Source organism: Paroedura picta, chromosome 4, assembly GCF_049243985.1.
Source record: "Paroedura picta isolate Pp20150507F chromosome 4, Ppicta_v3.0, whole genome shotgun sequence".
NCBI classification, from domain to species: Eukaryota; Metazoa; Chordata; class Lepidosauria; order Squamata; family Gekkonidae; genus Paroedura; species Paroedura picta.
In genome coordinates this window covers 142,006,055-142,027,476 of record NC_135372.1, presented here as the reverse complement: position 1 = coordinate 142,027,476, position 21,422 = coordinate 142,006,055, and the positions used below count along the sequence as shown (strand labels likewise).

The 21,422-nt window shown below is 46.7% G+C and overlaps 1 protein-coding gene across 1 annotated transcript in view; it reads right to left on the bottom strand.

Moving 5' to 3' along the window:
* Positions 1 to 1,597: 1,597 nt before the first annotated feature.
* STMN3 (stathmin 3) overlaps positions 1,598 to 21,422 on the bottom strand; it is a 37,210-nt gene continuing 17,385 nt past the window's right edge. Inside the window, exons 2-5 of the mRNA XM_077335961.1 lie at positions 17,620 to 17,715; positions 16,219 to 16,394; positions 15,407 to 15,598; positions 1,598 to 14,590 (exon numbers count right to left, since the gene is read on the bottom strand). Of these exons, the coding sequence (XP_077192076.1) occupies positions 14,531 to 14,590; positions 15,407 to 15,598; positions 16,219 to 16,394; positions 17,620 to 17,715 (524 nt within the window). The 3' untranslated portion in view covers positions 1,598 to 14,530. The remainder of the gene's footprint in view (positions 14,591 to 15,406; positions 15,599 to 16,218; positions 16,395 to 17,619; positions 17,716 to 21,422) is intronic.

The following is a 21,422-nucleotide window of genomic DNA, read 5'->3' as shown; positions in this document are numbered from 1 at the left end:
TTGTGCTCTCCTAAGGCCACAGTGATGTGTTGGCATCCACAGGCCCAACCCATAGACCCCAGTGCCACTTTAAAGGGATTTAAAAATGCAGCAAGGGCCTCATCCTGACTGGTCTCATATTCTGTTCATGGCGGGGGGGGGGGGTGGCAGGGGGAATGCCTGTTAGCTACCACAACATGGGAACCAGAATGCATTCTTCAGTCTACACCAAGGGTAGTCAAACTGCGGCCCTCCAGATGTCCAGGGGCTCCTGGGAATTGTAGTCCATGGACATCTGGAGGGCCGTAGTTTGACTACCCCTGGTCTACACCCTTGCCTGTGCAGAGGAATAATAGGAATGGTGGGGATGTTATCTTTCAGAGGCTTTGACCCACCTGTTGACAGAGGATGCAAGGTTCTCAGGAACTCTGTTTGAAAACCTGAGGGCCAGCATGGTGCAGTGGTAAGTGTCAGACTGGGATCGAATCCCGATTCTGCTGTGGAAACTTGCTGGATGACCTGGAGCTAGCCAAAGAGTATCAGCCTAGCCTAGGTTGTTGTGAAGATAAAGTGGAGGAGAAACACAAAAGGCATTCGGGCTTCCCTTTGGGGAGAAATATGAGAAATAAATGAAGTCAAATAAATAACTCCCATGTTGGAAGGTTAATGCTACTCAAATCAAGAAACAAGCTGATTCAACTAAAATGAGAAGGTGAACTGATAAGACTGGTTTAGATATTTGCAAATACGGTCGAAGTTGAAATCTGTTAAAAAATGTGGGAAAGTCACTTAGAACTATGACTGAATTTGAAACTAGAGTCACACAAGGAAAACTCCATTTGCAGGGTCAAATATAAAAGTTGTTATTAAAATTTGAGAGAGAGCGAGCAAATTAAAAAGTGTGTGATTAACTGTGCAAAATTTTAACCATAATGTACTGTTCGAAGAACGGGAGCACTTACGGGGTTAAAACGGAAAGCTTACAAAATGTCGATCACTGAGGGAAAATCGGTATAAAATGTTTTACAGATGGCATATAGCCCCCAAAGGGATTGGTAGAATGTCAAATCAACGTGATCGGAAATGCTGGAGATACCATGAGGCTATTGGTTCTTTTTATCATATGTGGTCATTCTGGGATAAGGTTTTAAATTTTTTGGATATAAAATTTTGGATACAACTACATGCTATGTTGGAAAAGATGTTAAAAATTGATTTCCCCCTGTATCCTGAATACATGTTATTAAGTGTGTTTCCTGGGAACCCACTGGTAGCAGCTAAAGATTTTTTTCTCCCATGCAACAGCTGTGGTGAGACTACTAATTGCCCGGAATTGGAGGCAAGAAGACACACCTGACTGACTGGATGGATAAAACTGGTGAACTTAGTAAAATGGCCAAAATAACAGATTTAGTAAATAGAAGATCCCTGGAAGAATTTCAGGAACATTGGCATTTTTATTTGGATTATCTGAACAGGTAGTTTTACAATGTATTATAACGTAGTGTGGAGATGGATACTGTAAGGTCTTAGTGTGTAAGCATTTATTTTGTGCTGTTTGCCTATCATCAATAGAAATCTAATAAAATACAGAGTGAAAAAGAAACAAGAAGGCCCATGGTTTCATATCAAGTTTATTTCTTTGCCTCCCCCTCCCTTCATTAATCACTTGTTTTGCACAACAACAACCTCAAGTTGACAATGAAATGCACATTAGACTTAAAGGAATCAAAGGAGGCTCTTAACGTGTGTGGAAAGTCCACTTGTGACACCATTACAGTTTCTTTCTCGTCGTTTTTGTCTATAAGAATAGAACCAAGATGGCACATGCAACGTTCTGAGCCCCCCGTGAGGCAAGTAACATTCAGACGGACTGTACCAGGAGAGAACACAAAGCCAGTTCTGGGGCAAACGGAAAACACCATCTAGGTTCTGTCAGCTGTATGGACATTTTCCAGCCTTTTCTCTATCGTTTGAGCCTGTTCTTTACCCAAGGAGGGAATTGTATTTTGACAAAATAATACTCAACTCCTACCTAGTGCTGCTTGCAGTCAGCTTTGTAACACCTCTGCGAAGGAGGGAAAATACTCTTCCTGGTTTTTGCACACAAAGAAAGCATGGAAGCTCAAAATGAACAAGTTCTTTCCCAGCAAAGCCCTGATGGTCATATAACGGCAGAGACGGCTGCACTGTGTCTGCCAGAATAATGGTCCCAGCATCCTTCTCAGGTGTCACCCAATAGCCCCTGCTCTTTTCACTTGCCACACTTAGCAGAACGTATATTTTGGCCATTCTTGCTCATGTGCAGCATTGCTTAGCAGGCGTCTAACTACAAAAATTCAGCTTATTATTGGCCCAACCCATAAAGGCAGCAGTACCATAATATCATCAATGCCCCCAAGAGCTAGTACTTCACTTGTATATCAGGTAGGGTTTTTTCGGGTAGGAGGCGTTCTGCCACATGCACTTAATGATATAGCTTATGGGTGCAGTCCTATGCACCTGGGAGTAAGCACCATTGAAAATCATGGGATTTACTTCTGAGTAGGTGTGCATGGGCTTGTGCTGTTTGTGTGTTGAATGCATCAATCCGGGAGCAGCTATAATTACGGAGAGTGAGAGATCCCTGACTCAGCAATCAGTGTTTGTTGAGTGAAGCCAACTGTACCTACTAAGAGGAGCATGCAAAAATCAAGGAATGAGAGGGAAAATTGACATCCTAAGATAAAGTTGGAGAATCTTCCCATGTAAATGACAATAGGGCATTTGGGATGACTGCTCGCTGCCATTGGCAACGAGCTCTGTCCTACAATGCAACAACAAAATTGAGCTTGGAAGGAGAACTTCAGAAATATGCATAGGCAAATCTTATTAGATCATAGAACCTGGGGTTTTATAGCCAAGTATAGAGTACAAGGCTGAGTTTTTGCTCAGTTGAAGGAGTGGAAGATCCTGTGCCTAGAGCAAACAGTTGGAGCCCTTTTCTTGGAATTTCTAAGGATCATGCCAACTATGATATTTATTGCCCTTTTGCAAAGCAGACTCTCCAGTTTTCCTATGGCCACGCAACAGAAATCAGCATTTGATCTGTGCTGAATTGCACACCTAATTATTTTTATTCCCTTCCTCTTATATATTTGAAATAAAGTGGGCAGGTAGACTCCAAGCCAATATCTCTCCTCCCCACGTTTATTTTGGTTGCTGTGATTGATAATTTGGCCCATAATTTCTCAAGTGAGGCATTTGAAGTGCACATTTCCCAAGTTCCAATCTGTGTGTATCTAAGCAGGGCTGTGTGAAGGAAGTTGTCCGGTTCTGTCATGAGGAAATGATAAACTCTGTATTAGAGAATATTATTTGCAATCAGCATCAGACGAAGGACTGCAACAGGAAATGTTACAGAGAGGGAAATTATTTTAAGTCCCAGCTCTAGCCCCAACAGCTCAGAATTTATCTGGTCAAGGAGAGAACTTGCCCAGTTTATTAATCCTTCCCCATTTACTTGCACCACGATAAAGAGACTTTTGTAAGCACTGCAATTCAAGTTCTGTCCATGGCTATCTTTTTAAAAGGCTGTTTCTTTGATGCATTCTGAGATACTGGACACACTTCATTCCTCCTTGCTTTCCCCTACATCCTATCTCACACGATTCATGTTACGCCTGGCATTATTTCCTTTGTATGGCAAATTACACCAGGAGTTTCCAACTAATGCAAACTTCCATTGAGCAATTCACTTCTTTTCTCTCCCTGATACCTCAGCGAATCCCATCTGTAGACACACCTGCTATTTCTTAAAGCACTGACAGGGTTAAGGCAAGGGAACTGAAGTGTCCACTTTTGACATCTAAAAGGAATAGGCTACCTTGGATTTCTTAGCTGTGTTAAGGGCTGGTTCAGACATGCATGCTCATCACCTGACTGCAAACAAGAGGCCGACTTGCGTGTGTAAATGGGCTGCTGGATCTCACAGCGCTGGTCAAACTTACTTTCAAACTTACTTTAGTACAGCCTCGAGCACAGTACAGCCTCGAGCACAGTTTTCCGATGGGGCCGGATCATACACTCAGCTGTCTTTCGAGTGGATCCTGCTGTGTAAATTGGCCCCATGTGGTAACAGGGTTTTTGACTGATTAATTAGTTAATGCTGAGCCTACGCACAAGATCAAGATGTGGGATGGTGGGTGAAAAGCAGAGCCTCAAGTTGAATGATGATGAAGCAGCCGAGAGAATACCAGACTTGGTGGCTGAAGGGTCAGGAAGACAAAGGAGCCCTCCCGCAACCATTAGAAAACTCTTCCCTCCCCATCACTTCTGGACCCACCAAACTTCCAAGACTGTAACTGAGTCCAGCTCCATTTGAAATAGTTTCCCTTGCCAAATTGTTTCCACTTAGTTCTTTCCATCAACAGAGCAGCTTTGCCCTGTTCCTGCCATGCTTTCCGCCCTCACTTCCACCGAAGGCCCTTCCTCCAAATCTCTGGCTTGCTTCATACGCATGATGCCTCTGCTGTTCCAGGACTGGCTGTGTGTGGATGCAAGCACTCCACTCATTCAAGCACAGCCCTCATTGAGGCGGTCAGGCAGCATCTCAGCCTTAAGGTCACAGACAACCCTTCTGAGGGGTGCTCCTTTATGCGTGCATGCACATAGAAAACAGCCTTTCAGGAGGATTAGGTAAGGTGAAAATCCTCCTCCCGGACACAGATGTTTGTTACGTGCAGGGTCCTTTATTCCTCCTTGGCGGAGCATTCGGTCGCATGAACCCCTCATTTGCCATCTCAAGTGGTACAGCCACACACAGTTCTGTCACCACGGTGAGCAGCAGAGTCCCCGATTTCCTGCCTTAAACCCTTGCGTGCCCAGTTTCATCTTTCCACACTCCAAATGGAGAACTGTCGGAACATGCCTGCTTTTGAGCTCATGAGAATGACCTTTCTAGTTGTTGTCACTACAACAAGTCAATATCAGTCGTCATTAACCATGGTACTAAAAACAGTATTTACAACGTCAGAATTACACACCAAGCAAACACCCAGCACCACAGCAAGTTAAGACATTGTTTTTTTTTTTTTTAACAGCTCGCAGTTATTCTCACGGATCCCGCCAGGGGGGATGTGGGCATGAACAACTGCAACCACTTCTTACACACAGACTCATTAATTTCCCCCCTATACACCTTAAAACTTATTTAATTTAAACATTTCAAAATGCATCGTCGCTATAGTAAGGATGAGATGATTCTGTTATACACAAGTGCTTATCTAAGACAGCTGCCGCTCTGGAACAGACTCAGAAGTGAGGCCGTTCAAACCTGACTCCCCTGTTCCCAACTTCCTAGATGGGGCCGAAGCCTCGAACGAGGCTAGCGCCTTTCTGGTCCTCTAATGGACTTTTCTGCGAGCACAAGGGCCCCCTCTCTTTGGAAAGAAAAGCTTCTCCTCTAATGCCTGAATGAAAAGCAGAACACGTGCTGGGGAAGATGCACAATTCCACCCAAATTCCAGCCGGTTTTTGTCTGTGCTTTGACTGGGTGGTGGAATTGGAAGCCCACCCACCCCTCCCCTAGTGGGCGGCTTTGTGCACCTCCACTTCTGAAAAGATCCAAAGGGGTCCACGGATTCCACATGCTTTCTCAAAGGCTTTCCTTTAGCACAGCGACACTGTACCTGCCTGCCCAGCAGCCACAATCTCTAGTTTTCAAACCAGTGTACATTATTTCTCGTTGAATCCAAAAGATACTGAGTGGGCACTGTTGAAAACCACTGTTCCAATGAAGAATTTCTCTACTTAAAGGGGAAAAAATCAATGGGATGGTTTAGCTAGCGTGGTGTAGTGTTTCAAGAGTGGTGGACTCTAATCGGGGTTCATTTCCCCACTCCTCTTCCACATGCAGCCAGCTGGGTGAACTTGGGATAGTCACAGTTCTCTCACTCAGCCCCACCTACCTCACAGGGTGTTTATTGTGGGCAGAGGAAAGGGAAAGTGTCTGTAAGCCACTTTGGGACTCTTTTCAGGTACTGAAACGCTTGGTACAAAACTCCCCAGCTCGTCTTCTATTTTGGAGCTGTAGCCCTACCTGCCCTGTTTCAAACCACAAAAAAGTATATCATTCTGCATTGGAGCAGGATTTGATTCCACTAGCACAGTGGTTCTCAACCCTGGGGTCGCAACCCCATTTGGGGTTGCCTGACCCCTTCCCCGGGGTCCCCAGGTTGGTTGCTGCCGCAGCGGCTGCAAGCAGCGATGGCAGATGGGCGGCAGCAGAGGAGCCGTGGCAATGGCCGCTTCCATGCTGCCCCGACTGTTGTGCGCCTGTGCGCGCCATGCGCACAGGCACACAACAGTCGGGGCAGCGTGGAAGTGGCCATTGCCATGGTTCCTCCTCTGTCCGCCGCCACCTGCTATCATTGCCTGCTGCTGGCCGCCGCTGCTTCTGGCTGCCGTCACCTTCCCCTGAAGGTAAGGGACCAGGGAGAAGGAGGTCTGTTGGCCACCTCAGCCGACTGTTGTGCACTTGCGCGTGCATGCGCACACATGTGCGCCGACTCCACCGCAGCTGAGGTCGTCACGTTAGAGCGGTTGAGAACCGCTGCACTAGCACCATAGACCAACAAGAGTTCAGGGTATCGGCTTTCAAAGCTCCCTTTTATCAGATCTCTATCTCTAAAGCTTATATCCTGTATATCTTTAAGGCGCTTCTGGATTCAAATTTACTGCAGATCAACACGGTTTACCCACCTGGGACATTCTACATAAGAATTCTTGCAGTAAATGGACAGGGAGAAGAAACTCGCTGTTCAACCAAGACTTGGAGAGGAGAGATGGGGGGGTGGGGGAGGAAGAGCCATGAAATGAAGTGATTTTACTGATGAGTGTTCCAAACGGCATCACGCTGTCCAACAAGGCACAGCTCAGAAGCAGAAAGGAGACTCCGGTTGTTATGGATCCAAGATAACTTGAAAAAGTCAATCAGCAACAGAGAAGGAGAAAGGTAGTCCAGTATGGAATGCGGAGAAATGTACAGGGACACACCTGGCTGCCTGATATGCTAAACCAGAACATTTGTCCATTATGCTCAATGTTTTCTCCAGTGACTGGCGGTGTCCCTTCAGAGTCTCAGTAACAGACGGGGTTTCCTGTGGTAGATAGTGGGGCTCAGGCAAAGAAATTCAGCATGCAAAATGGGTGCTCTCTGGAACCCCTCCAAAACTCCACTTAAGGAGTACCTGTTAGTAAGCGACAGTATTGTTTGCATAGAACAAACAAAGAACAAACAAAGATCATGGCATCCGGCCCTCTCAATTCCTGGCAAATAGATGGGGGAAAAATGGAGATAGTGACAGATTTTATTTTCCTGGGCTCCAAGATCACTGGAGATGGGGACTGCAGCAAAGAAATTAAAAGACGCTTGCTCCTGGGGAAGAAAGCTATGACAAATCTAGACAGCATCCTAAAAAGCAGGGACATCACCCTGCCAACAAAAGTGCATTTAGTCAAGGCTATGGTCTTCCCAGTTGCAATGTATGGCTGCGAAAGTTGGACCATAAGGAAGGCCGAGCGTCAAAGAATTGAGGCTTTTGAACTCTGGTGCTGGAGAAGACTCTTGCGAGTCCCTTGGACTGCCAGGCGAACAAACCGGTCAGTCCTAGAGGAGATCAGCCCGACTGCTGCTCAGAAGGCCAGATCCTGAAGATGAAACTCAAATACTTTGGCCACCTCATGACTCCCTGGAGAAGAGCCTAATGCTGGGAGCGACTGAGGGCAAAAGAAGAAGGGGACGACAGAGAATGAGGTGGCTGGATGGAGTCCCTGAAGCAGTCGGTGCAAACTTAAATGGACTCCAGGGAACGGTAGAGGACAGGAAGACCTGGAGGATCATTGTCCACGGGGTCGCGATGGGTCCGACATGACTTCACACCTAACAACAACAAATTAATTGCATGACCACCTTAGAATTTAGACCTCACTGCCTGAAGAGACTTCTCCAGCATGAGATAGCGGTTAGAGGATCAGGCGGGCCTGGAAGACCTCGGTTTGAATCCTCAGACTGCCACGGAAGCTCCCTGGGTTATATTGAGCCCATCTCACACACACGTACTCTTAGCCTAGCCTACCTCCCAGAGTTGTTGTGAAGGGGAAGAATGGAGATGAGGAGAATGATGTCAGCTGCTTTGGGTCCCCCTTGGGGAGAAAGGTGAGATGTAGACCAATAAATCAGTTTGCAGATTTCAGACTTGGGGGGGGGAGTGCGATTTGCTGTGGTTTATCCATGCCTCCCTTAGTGAACTCTTTGTCAGCCTTTGTCCCCTCTCCCTCTCTGCAAAACTGGAATAACAACAAAATTACTGAAAGATGAGATGAAACTACACTGAAAAGCACTGTGACCTAGAAGTCATATTTAAGAGAAATAAGAGCTACAGATAGCCCTGTGCAAGGAGGGTCATTCTAGGCTAGTCAGCACCGTAACAACCAGAGTGATCGCAGGGCTGCAAGATTTAATATGAGGCCTCCATTGGCAGGGGGGCAGATTTCCTATTTTGGACCTTCCTGGGCCATGTGCTGGAGGGAAGGTTGTCCCCTCCCCCAGACACCAAAGCCTTTCCCATAAAACACATCCAGCAGCTGTGACTGCTGTTCTGCTAACACTGGAGTCCACATCAGCCTCTGATGGGAAGATTCTGTTGTGTCTTTCATGCTCCCACCTGTGCAAAAGATTGGGCCAGCAGCAGTGCATCTTTGGATTTAGTTGGTTCAATCCCAGTAGCACCTGAGAGACCAACAATATTTTTGGTATGTAGGCTTTCAAGAGCCAAATCTGATGAAGCTTTGACTCCCGATCTGTTCATACCCTGGAAATGTTGTTGGTCTTTCAGGTGCTCCTGGTGCAGAAAACTCCTTGTATGGGCAGAAGATGCATTTCCCATTCTAAAGGGCACCTTTGAGCCCAGCTCACATCTGGCATCTCTTTCAAGGGCTGTTTCACTCATTAACACAGGCTTCAGTCTCCAAGACATGAGGAATTCTTTGGAAATTGTCATCACATGGTAGATTAAAAAACCTTCCAGTGACATGTTCAGAGGCTAGGAGGAGTAGGGGTTCATATGGAAGCCCCGCTCTGCGTCACTAGTGAGCTCTGATTCCTGCATGTTAAGTGCCAGCTGTTTAGTTTGGTCCCATTTTCTCTCATTAAGCTGATTAAAAACTGGAGTATATACAACATACCAGAAATTTAGCAGCCTCCTGAAACTCTGTCCAGCGTCCATTACTGGTACTAGAGACATCCTACCTATCCCCGTCCAAACCACATCATAGTATCTGCCGACTCCTATTTCCAAGTGACTCTTTGGAAGAAACACACACACACACAAACCCATATGCAAGGGCATGTAAGCACTGCCAATATTGATCTGTCTAATCTGTCCCCTTGGCTTGACAATGAGTTGAGCAGAGGAATAGTAGATTCTGTCTCAATTCTTGGGCCTCTTTCAGGGATCAGGCAGGACAAGATGCTGCTGAAAACAACCCATCTCTATACAACTGGGTGGAATAATTGTTTAAAATGGGGAAGAAATCCTTTCCCTTTTCCTTGCAAGGTGGCAATTTTGCTGTACCCCCAGATTACAAACAGGCCTTTTTTGAGCTCTTTAAAAATATGACATCTTTGTACTTCTCCTTTGAGGGCAGCAGTGTTATAAGAAGATCCCCAGTGGAACACAGCAGTGGTCCATCTAGTCCAGGGTCCTGACTCCCATAATGGCCACTTCCTCTGGAGGACCTGCAGCAGGGCATAGATGCTGAGATCTTCATAAGGACATAAGGAGGGCCCTGCTGGTTCAGACCAGTGAGGGTCCATCTAGTCCAGCCTCCTGTCTCACGCAGAGGCCAGCCAGTTCCTTTGGAGGGCCAACAACAAGGCACAGAGGCCAGACCTGCTGAACCCCCAGATTACAAACAGAAACCTTTAGGATTCTTTAAAATATTCAGTCTTTGCACTTCTCCTCTGAAGGCAGAAGAGCATGTTGGATCAGACCAGTGGTCCATCTAGTCCAGCCTCCTGTCTCACATAAGGGCCAACCAGTTCCTCTAGAGGGCCAACAACAGGGCAGAGAGTCAAGGCATTCCTCTGATGTAACTCTCTGGCTCTGGGATTTGGTGGTTTAGTGCCTTTGAATGTGGAGGTTCCCCTCAGTCACGGCAGCGATTGATAGACTTCTCCTCCATGAATCTATCTCACCCCCCTTTAAATTTTTTTCTTCCTGTGGCCATCACTACACCCTCTGGCAGTGTGCTCAACATTTAAATCATTCTCAGCGTGAATTAGTATTTCCTTTAGCCAGTCCTGATTCTACTGCTCATTGGCATTCATCATATGCCTTCGAGTTCTAGGATTTTAAGGGAGAAAAATTTCTTTTTTCAGCTCTTTCTCTTCCATACACATTTATAGTGGAGTAAGCTACCCTGAACTCAGTGGGACTTTCCTTCTGCATTCCAGTGCACAGGACTGGATTGGCCAAATCCTGGTAGCTCCACAAGAACCTGACTTAGCCCTGACTACATCTGTGGTAAATCTCTGAGCCCCTCACTGGAACTGTGATGCAACAATACCCACATTACTATTATTGATAATTTCGCACAGCTCCATGTACCTTACGTTTCTCCACTCTTGCTGCAACCCAATGAAGCCATTCAGGCTGAGCAACGAGCCACGCCCATCCAAGAGTGGGCCACTGACCCTGTTACAAACCCAACCCAACTGCATGCTCAGCTTATGCACCATTTACAGGATAGTCAAAATACACGTTCAGCTGCGAATGGTATATGCCTATTCCCAGCAGAGCCAGTTCCAGGAAGGCTCCGCTCTGATCTCCTGTCCCCTTCCCACCCGCTGGCTCTCGCCCCTGCACATCACTCCCTCATGCCTTCACAAACTCTCACCGCCTGCTTTCACACATGTCGGTCAGCTCCACCAACATGCCTGCCCCTGACCATGCTGGGCAGTGCCTAGGGCAGGGAACACAGACAGCAGAGGTCCTGCAGGCGAGCAGGTGGGCAGCGGCCCCTCCAGAAGCCCGTGGCCCGATGGATGACTCCGGCTCCGATTCACAGGCTTTCTCAAATGCCACTTCTTTGTTGAATGATGCTGCTGGTGCTGGGGAAATCTGAAAGGTTAATTTAACCAAACACCAGGATAAAGGCAAGCCGGTTGGAGGAGGAGGCACTCGGGTGGGACAGCAGCCCTGAGTGGATGTTAAGCCATGAGACATGCTCCTTCTCCAAGGCCTTACCAGAAATATATAGTGAAACAGATATTTGCAATATTATTGGGAGATTTATTTACTGCACCCAGTATCATGCTTCCATGACGGGGCTGAGCTCTGTTCTGTTAACCCACTATCTGTTCTGTTAACCAACTATCCCAATATAATGTATTTTTCAACGTAGGGGTGTGGGGCTTTTACTGACCTGATACAGTTAAGCAGGACATTGTGGGCTGGATCAGAATTTTTTACTCCATCTGGTCCAGTCCCCCTCTATACTACAACTCCTATCCAGCTTATTTTCCCTGTCATGCAAGTCCTAGCATGGTGATCGTTCCCCCCCTTCCATTTTTCATCAGTGATAAATGAAGCACAAAATTAGTCATATTCACAACTGATGTCGCACTGCCTGTGTTTTGCCATTTAAACCTCTGTACTCAAGTTGAAAAAGCAAAGCATAAAATGACTCCCGAAAGAACTTTGCAGCTATTTGGGGTTATATCTCAAGGTGGCTGTCAGCAAGATAAAAATGTATGTCTTTCTCCTTGTCAGCTGCTATAATAGATTCAAGAGGGACAAAATGAAATCCTTCTCCACACAATAAGTTCTTAAAATGTGGAAGTGTAGTGATGGCCACAGACATAGACAGCTTTAGAAGGAGATTAGACAGATTCATGGAGATGTCTTTCAGGGGCTACTAGCCATGGTGACATAAAGGGAACCTACATGTTCAGAACCGATAAGTCTCTGAATACCAGTGCTGGGAGGCAACATCAGAGGAAAACCACAGTCTCTCTGCCCTGTTATTGGATCAGGCTAGCCACTGTGTGAGGCAGGATGCTGGACTAGAAGGACCACTGGTCTGATCTAGCAAGACTCTTCTCATGTTTTTAGGAAAGGTCTTGGCCTCTCCGCCCTGCTGTTGGCCCTCCAGAGGAACTGATTGGCCTCTGTGTCAGACAAGATGCTGGACTAGATGGAAGCTCATTGGTCTGATCCAGCAGGGCTTATCTAATAGGCTGCCACAACTGATACATTCCACTTAATTTGCATTCCTCTTTCTGCAACATCCCTGTAAGCACAGATACACATGCTTTGTGAAGCCTCATTCCTTTTCCTGCACAGTTTCCTCCTCTTGTTGACTCACATTTGCAACCACCAGCAACCATTCAAGGGTTCTTTCTGTGCTATCTAAACCTATAATTCAGGGCCTCGTGACTATAGCACCAATTCTGTCTTCTGTTAACGCCACCAACATTACCTTTCCATCTTTAAACAGAGGTACTAATTTAAAGAAAAACTTCCCCAGAAATATTTCACTAAAGACCACCATGCACCTTTCCTGTGGCCTCAAGTGAATGACCCAGCTGAAGCCTTGGCTGAATCGGGCCAGATGGGTGAGCCTGGGACTGGGACACAATTCACTTCTCTGCAACTGAGACACAGTTCAGTTCCCACCATGTGCGCAGCATTACAGAACAAGCTCTTCCGTCCTGTTTAGCGAGACTTTCAAGCTTTGGGGAGAAATCTTCTGAAGAGCGCCATGAGATCCACAAGCATGGTTATTCTGTGGCTAGTCCAAGCAGCCAATCCATGCTAGTGGTGGTTCTCTCCGGGATTCTTCAGAGTGTCAGGAGTCAGCCTGTGGAGGCTGGTGATGAGGCAGAGGAGGAGCTGCAGCCGGGCACCAGCAGAGTACCAGCCAGGAAGCCTTGCATAAAAGGGAGTCTCTGGTGCAAGGAAGGCAAGGGCAGAGACAAGACCTAAGTTGGGGAAAGAGTGCTTGGCTGCTTGCTGTCACCAGAGGCTGGAGGATGTATCTGATTCATCACAGGATGACCGAAAAGCCTGCACACACACACACACACTGTGTAAGTCTTTGCAGGAGCTTTCCTCATCTCCTGGCCATGGCTATTTGAGGCTGAGGCACAGAGGGTTCAGTCTGGGTGCAACACCTAGGCTCCTGCCCAGCCTGACTCCAAATTGACTCCCTACTTGCTGCCTCAACCTCTTGGACAGTCTACGAGTACTCTGCATTGCCACCTGTATTTTGACTCTCTGCCTGTGTCCTGACTCATCTCCAGCTCCCGAGTACAGCTGAGTACCGCCAGAGTCTCCCAGCCCCAACTGAGAAAAAAAACTGGATTTCCAGCCTAGCCAGGACCAGGGCATCACACAAACTATAGACTAGGATGACAAGGTAAATGGCCCACAGATTGCAGCATCAGCCAAGAGACAGCAAGCACCAAGGGATTCCCTGCATTCTCGTTTTCCTCTTTTGCAAGTCCCTATTTTTAGGGGGAGGGGAGACTGTTCTACAAGTGCTTTGCTCCGTCTAGTGAACGATTAAATATCACACTGGTTTATGTCCAGCATAATATCTGCAGATTGAAACTGCAGGCCTTTATGCCAGATGTATACCAGTATAATATGTCCCACTAGAGAGAGCAAAGCATATGCAGAACAGACTCCCTTCCCCAAAAAAACAGGTACTTACAGCCAAGAAAAACAAGAATGTGGAATAGCCAAAAAGTAACAAAAGTCTTACCTGCCTAAATCCTTCAACCACCTGGTTCCTGCTCCAGCCACAGAGAAAACAACAGCCTTTTCTCACACACTACGCAGTAGCAAGGCCAAATTTGCTGCTGGGAATGCACACAACAGGAAATGACAGCCCATTTTAACCCCTTTGGTGCACAACGCACTTGTCTGCAAATTTGCCCCTTGTTGGCTGTTTTTAAAGATACACTTAAAACCCTAAATGCATCTTTAAAAAATGTAATATGTGGAATCAGCTTTCTTAAAAAAATATTTCTATGCCACCATTCCACCCAGGTTCAGGGTTCCCCAAGGCAGTGAACCTTAAAATGTTTTTGTTTAGCCCCAAGTTTTCGCCTGCTTTGGGACGAACACCAAAAGCAGTGAACGCTTCCATAAAGAGTAGCCCTCATCTCCACAACATTGCTGAATATGGTAAATGCCTCACCTTAATTCTTGTGCATTCATTTTTTGTGTTCTTTTTTCAAAGAAAAGCCCAAAGAGAAGCTGGTTTATGGATTCTATATTTCATGTGTGTGAACTATTTGCTATTCTGCTTAGAGGTTCCTTCGAACCCCTCACAAGTTAAGAATACAGAGAGGGAAGAAAGATGGTCGGTACACCGGAAGGAAGGGGAAGAGAAGGAAGGAGATGGAAATGGCGGAATCAGACATTTGCCTCATCTAGACAAAACAAAAATGTTGGGATTTGTTTGTTCTTAGGAAGCAGGTGCGAGTTGTGTAGAAAAGCCCTTATCCAGAAATCTCTTCCCGCTGTTCCTTGTTTCTGCGCACCTCAGCTGCATGCAGTTCCTGAAACACATGAAAAAGAGATGGACAGTTACTTTCATATATAGCAAGGATGGGCATTTCCCCCAAATTTGCAGAACTTCATGTATTCTGTCAGTGTGGCCCCAATTTGAAGACTTAAGTATCTGCAGGTGGGCCCACACTTGATTCTCCTCCTCTAATGCAGAGAACTGGGCTTGATTCCCCACTCCTCCTCCTCCACATGCAGCCAGCTGGGTGACCTTGGGCCAGTCACAGTTCTTGCAGAGCTGTTCTTGTAGAGCAGTTCTTTCAGTGCACAATTAGCCCCACCAACATCACAGGTTGTCTGTCATGGGGAGAAGAAGAGCAGGTGATTGTAAGTTGCTTTGAGACTTCTTTGGGTAGCAAAAAGTGGGGGACAAAAAAACAGCTCTTATTCTTGAACATAAGCTAGTCAACATGCTGTAAGTTACCATGGTAACAAAATGTGCATTTCTATATTTGCCAGTTTTTTTTTTTTTTTTTTTTTTTTGTGGCTTGGTCTGTTGGCTAAGAAAAAAAAGAGCTATTGCCCCTAATAATAATTTTCTAAAGGCGCATCTGTACAGGCCTGTTGTTCCAACGGCCGCGCCCCAGATGAGGAAGGGCCATCCCTGTGATGAATACCTTGCAGAACTCTGTCCCAAGAAGCCCCAGCCCACTGGCACAAGAGGAGACTTTGGCCCTGGGGGAATTGTGCAGTCACAAGAAACTCCCCAGTCCCATGGATATGAGGCCACGCCAGGAATGAGCTCTGTCACCAGCCCTCTTCACATGCTCAGAGGTCCTGTTTGGCATGGAGCTGTTTCCAGGACTTGCCTTCTCACGGAGTCTCTCCCTCAAGGCAGCTAGATGAGCCTCACGGATCTCCTTGCTCAGCTCCATCTTGTAGTTCAGTTTCTCCTCAGCCAGCCGGCTGAAGTTGTTGTTCTCCTCCAAGGCCTTGTGAAGAACCTCCCTCTCGTGCTCCCGCTTCTCGGCCAGCTGCTTCAGGACTTGAGCCTCCTGGGTCTGCAAGGAAACCAGGTTAGCAGGAAGGGCCCTGGCAGACATGCCTGGCTATGAAGACCTTTCTGACATTCCTATTACTGGAGTAAATAATACTGGAGAAAAAAAACTAACTGAAAAGTTATGCCAACAATGATCCAGTAAGGTTCTTATGGTCTTTTGAAGTCCTCAGCCTCTGTGCCCTGTTGTTGGCCCTCCAGAGGAACTGGCTGGCCCCTGTGTGAGGCAGGAGGCTGGACTAGATGGACCCCTGGTCTGATCCAGCAGGGCTCTTCTGAGGTTCTTAGGAAGGCCTCGGGCTCTATGCCCTATTGCCAGAGAACTGGTTGGTCATTGTGTTGGAAAGAATACTGGACTAGATGGACCACTAGTCTGGTCCAATAGGGGCTCTTCTTAGGTTCTCCGTCCAACCCACAGGGTCATCAGTATGCGTTAGCTGACTTAATGTTCTCCCCATTGTCTACCGTTCCACTATGTTACCTATTGTTACTATTGTGTTATCACTGTCATAAATATTGAATTATCTGTATCATTCTTGTTTTATGTTAAACCACCCTGAGCCTTCGAGGAGAGCTAAATAAATAAATATTATCTGGCTAGCAATTTTTTGACAATGCCTTTACCTTCCTCCTCTCCTCTGCAGCCTCCAGCCGCCTCTGCAGATCTTCCAGGGACAGGTCCCGCTTCTTGGGGGGAGAGGAGAGGACGGGGCTCTCCGGGGAAAGGTCCGAAGGTGACTTCAGAATCACTTCAAAGCTCTGGCCGGAAGCCCTCTTGTCCAGCTGCTTGACTTCCATATCTGTGCAAAACAAACACCCAAGACTTACACAGTGTGTGCCACCCGTGGGATGCAGTTTATGGTGTCAGGTTTGTATTGTGTTCTACTGTGCTCTAAAATCTTCCTCCTATGCAAATAAGGTTCAGTGACATTCCATTTGTGCTTGGATGAGTGTCAGAATGGATTGTTCCATGAGCAAAGCAAGAGTATAATCCAGTATTACTTTAAAGACTAGCGAGATTTGTAGGGCACAAAGTTCCTTTAATCAGACACTGGTGGCAAAAGGCCTACTACTAATGTGTAATGGTTCCCTTGCAGCCTCAAGTATGCCACACTGGAATCTGGGGATTATGTACAATCTATTCTAGTCATTGTTTATGGGTGTGTTAATACCATTTTGATCACTGAAGAAGGCCCTCAGGGTCAAAACTCATTGGGTCCTTTGGGTTATTATGCATGTGTAATCATTGCTATGATTCTTTGGAACTGGATGTGCAACTACATCTTGTTGCTGTGTAGTAGGATTTGAGTTTTTGTATGTCATTTTAATCCTGTTGTGTTCATTGTGCAATAAATTGTATTACATTTTTTTCCATTGTTTGCTCAGCCTTTGATTTTCAGTAGCATGCTGGCAGGGGCTCATGGGAATTGTAGTCCTTGGACATCTGGAGAGCCATAGTTAGCCCAATGTTATCAGATCTTAGAAGCTAAGCAGGTTCAGTGCTTGGATGGAAGACCACCAAGGTAGATTCCACAGAGAAGGGCAACAGCCAACCACCTCTGCTTCACACTTGCCTTGAAAGCCCCCTGGTGGGGTCACCATCAGTTGACAGCACTTATGTATGCTTTCCTGTTACTGTGGCAGGAAGGTGGCATAGTATAGTCAGATGCCGTCCGATTTTGGTAGCTAACTTGGAAGGGAGACAACCAAGAAAGACTGCAGAAGAAGGCAATAGCACACCAGTGCAGCTTCTCACTTCCCTTGAAAGCCCTAGCTGGGGCTGAGTCACCATAGGGTAGTTGTGATTTGATAGCACTGACAAACATAACTGTACCCAAGACTGCGCCCAAAATATTGCAAAGGACATTTATGTTTGTACGCATGTATGGGATTTATACTCTGCCCTGTCCTTGGGAATACAGATGGGAAGATGCCTACAGTCTGAAATGATGCTACATGTTTCCATGCATGGGTTGTGGCCTTGAGCAAATTCTTCTACAGATACCGAGTACCTCTGCCACTTACCTCCATACTGGTAGATGGTGTTCGGGTGTGGCTGGGTGTGGAAACAGGAACAAATCAACGAGAGGAGGGACAACTCCTTCATTTTCTCTTTGTAGGCTGGAAAGAAAGAGGGGGGGGGGAAATTAGCAGTAGTTTTGTGGCAGATAACCATCACTTCCACAATGAGATAAGAGAGAAAACAGTCAGGACATCCCTTTTTACTTAGAATTTCCTCCGGAATCCTAAGAGAGCAATGGTATTTTCAGAGTAACACAAAAGTTGGACAGACATGCAGTGTGCTACCTGAATGCCTTGCAGTTACCAGATACCTGCATGCCCTTATGCTTGGTGGACCAATGTTCTTTCTTAGGTAATGAGTCAGTAAAACAAGTGGCACTTTGGCTTATTCCATTCATTTCCACAGACTATCTGCAGGTGAAGGGTTGTCCTTGGTTGGGACTTGGATGGGAAACCACCAAGGAAGTCCACAGTAACTACACAGAGTAACTACACAGAGACAGGTAATGTCAAATCACCTCTGTTCATTCATTATTTAAAAAAAAACGGTTTGGCAGAAGTCACCTGCTACAACACCGCTTTACACACATGCATTTGTCTCTAGTATATTAAACATTTCATTCTTTGCAGAAGCAACTGAAGTTCTTTCTAGCAGCCAGGGGGGCAACTTGGTCCTCCCCTTTCCCATCTGCCAAAGCAACACACTCATGTCATTAAAATTTAACACACACAAAGTGTTGACATTAAATTCTCGGTCACAACATAGTGTAAAGTTGCTTGGATGTAATCTAGTTTTAAGGACTCAAGTGCCACCAACTACCTGCCCAGGTTAACTGCGTTCCTCCTGGACCAGGAATTGATAAATAACTAGCCAAGCTTCTTCAGGAAGGGAGCCATGTCTCTCAAGTCTCTCAAGCTCTCCTTGTAAGGCATGGATTCCAGCGCCCCAAACATCTCTGAACATGCTCCAGCTTGTCAACATCCCTCCTGGACTGCAAGCTCAGAGCGGGACATAATATTCCAAATGAAAATCAAGGGGCAAGGTTTGAGTCCAGTAGCAATTTACAGACCAACATTTCCAGGGTAGAAGCTTTCAAGAATCAAAGTCAGGGGAAGGCCCCAGTTTTTATGCCCTGTTGCTAGCTCTCCAAAGGAACTGGTTGGCTATTTGTGAGTCGGTTTGCTGGACTAGATGAACCACTGACCTAATCCAGGAGGACTCTACTTCTTAAATGTTGTTTTAATCTCAAAATGTTTTACTGTTTGGATGTTCTCTCCCTTGGGGATCCCACTTGAGTAGAAAGGTGGCACAGAAATGTTTTCAGTAAAATGATAAATAGGAACCACAAGACACCTGCCTAGAACCCCATGCCAGACATCAGGAGCAACATGTGATCCAAGGAATCAACATGTGATCCAAGGGGACTGCACATCCCCTCTTGCAATCCCATATTGTGCTGATTTGGTGCCTAAAGGCGCTGCCAGTAATTTCACCATCAATGACCCAGGAGGTCCCAACTCTATGATTCTACGAAAGCTGAGCTTCATGAGCAACCAATGCCAATGCTGGGTCCTCTCTGTCACACCCCCACAGACCTTTCTGCAGTCTCTCGTGCTCTCCCCTTCCCGTGGCTAAGCAGCCCTTTCTCCTGCTGTCAGTGTAAGGAAAAGTGCACAGAAAATGGTTCAGCTGCTGTCAAGCAAGCTAATGAGATTAGCCACGCGAGGCACGTACATCTCCTGGCACTGGAGACTCCGTCGCCGCATCTTGGCGGCGCCAGCTATCAGAAGCAATTAGCTACTTCCAGACAACACACCTCGCAGGGAGAGGAGTGAAAAACACACACACGCCCTCTCTCTGTCGGCTTTGTGGCAATTGGGGAGGTGAAAGAAGAAGCCACAGGGGAGGAAATTTGGAGGAGTTCTTTGCTCTGAGCCTATCCCCTGGCAATTCAAACGACGCTCTAGCTGAAGCTTCCAGATGGAGCCTGTGACAAAAAGCCTCTCTTGTGACAAAAAGCATTTCCAAGGGCAGGAGCCAGGCTGGTTTTAGAGTGGCTTCCCTAGAGTCCTCCTCTTGCCCCCCCCCCCACATCTCTGCTCCTTCTCTGAGCCCTTCAAAAAATAAATACATCTCTGCAGGCCTCTTCTGTTGCTGCATCCTTGGCCATGCGCCATGAATGGAGCTCCAGGCAGTGGGTGTGGGGAGCTGTCCATTCAGCACCAAGCCAAAGCAGACAGGACGCCAACAGATTGATGCAGGAAACAGTACAATGCATTTCTGCAAACCTAGAGGCATCTGTGGAATTCTGGCACAAGGTGATGGTGACACTCACAAAATGGCTGCTGAACTCCCCTACAGTCACACCATGCAGATCCTCGTGGCAGCCGTGGCCAAAGCAACATTTCAATAAAAGTTGCAACAGCCTGTCTTCTCACAGGTATGTTGAACACATACCTGCTCCAGGGCTGTTTGGTCCCTCCCTCTCTCCATCACACACACACACACACACGCACACACACACACACTACTCCTCCCATTTCCACCTCCCCACTCTCTCCTTCCCTCTAGCTTCCTCTACCTCCTCCCTCGTCCCTCCTCCTTCCTCTCAGACAGAAGCACACTGACACTCCTCCACTCCACTGCATCCTCACAACAACCCTGCAAGGCAGGTAGTCTGAGAGAGAAAGTGATTGACCTGAAGTCACCCAGTTCACTTAATGGCCAGGTGGGATCTGAATTCTGGCCTCCACAGTCTTAGTACAGAGCTATTACATCACGCTGGCTTTCAAATGCTGTGGAATAGATTGAGGAGGCACTGTGGCTCACAAGAAGAGCCAACACTTCATTGTATCTGTTGTCCGCCCTATCCTTGTGGACTCAGGAGCAGATCACATCAAAGTAAAAGGCATAGAAAAATAGAACATGCAGATAAAATGTAAATATATTTAAGAAGGCTACTTTTTGTTCTGTGCCTTTTTACTCTACATAGCATTTGATCTATTTTAGGACCTTGGCACTGAAATGAATGAGAGCTGCACAACAGCACCTTGTGGTGTGAATGCACACTTTGCTCGTTTTGCCAGTCAGTTAGAGGGATTGTATCAAGGTCCCGCTTAGCAAACTGGACACAGGTTTACCAAAGGGGAAGACATCGACGGCTGTGACTAAGTGAAAGAGCTTCTGATAGGCATGCAGAAGGTCCTGGTTTCCCCACTTCAAAGGACCAAGCAGGGGGTGTGAAAGACATTGACCTCGAAATTTGGAGAGCTGGTACCAATACTGACAATGATGGGCTGACAGTCGGATTCATTATAAAGCGGTTTCAAGGAGAGGAGCTATGGCTCAGCGGTAGCTCCTTGGCTCTGCATGCAAATTTCCCCCGTTCAATCCAGGGCATCTCCAGATCAAAGGACTAGATAGTAGGGGATGTGAAGGGTCTCCACTTGAGACCCTGGAGAGCTTCTGCCAGTCTGAGTAGACAATACTGATCTTGATGGATTGATGGTCTGCTTCAATATAATTCACGTTAATATGTCTTGGAGGAGGGGCCTGTGGCTCATTGGAAGAACATTTTCTTGGGATGATCATCCCATGTTCAATCCCTGGCATCTTCAGGTAAAAGGACCAGGAAGTTGGTGGTGTGACTTTACCCTGAGATCCTGGAGAGCTGTGGGGGAAATGCTGTGGCTTAGTGGGAGAACATCTGCTTAGAATGCAGAAGGTCCCAGGTTCAATCCCCAGCATCTCCAGTTAAAAAGGGCCAGGCAGTAGATGATATGAAAAGACCTCTCCCTAAGACCCT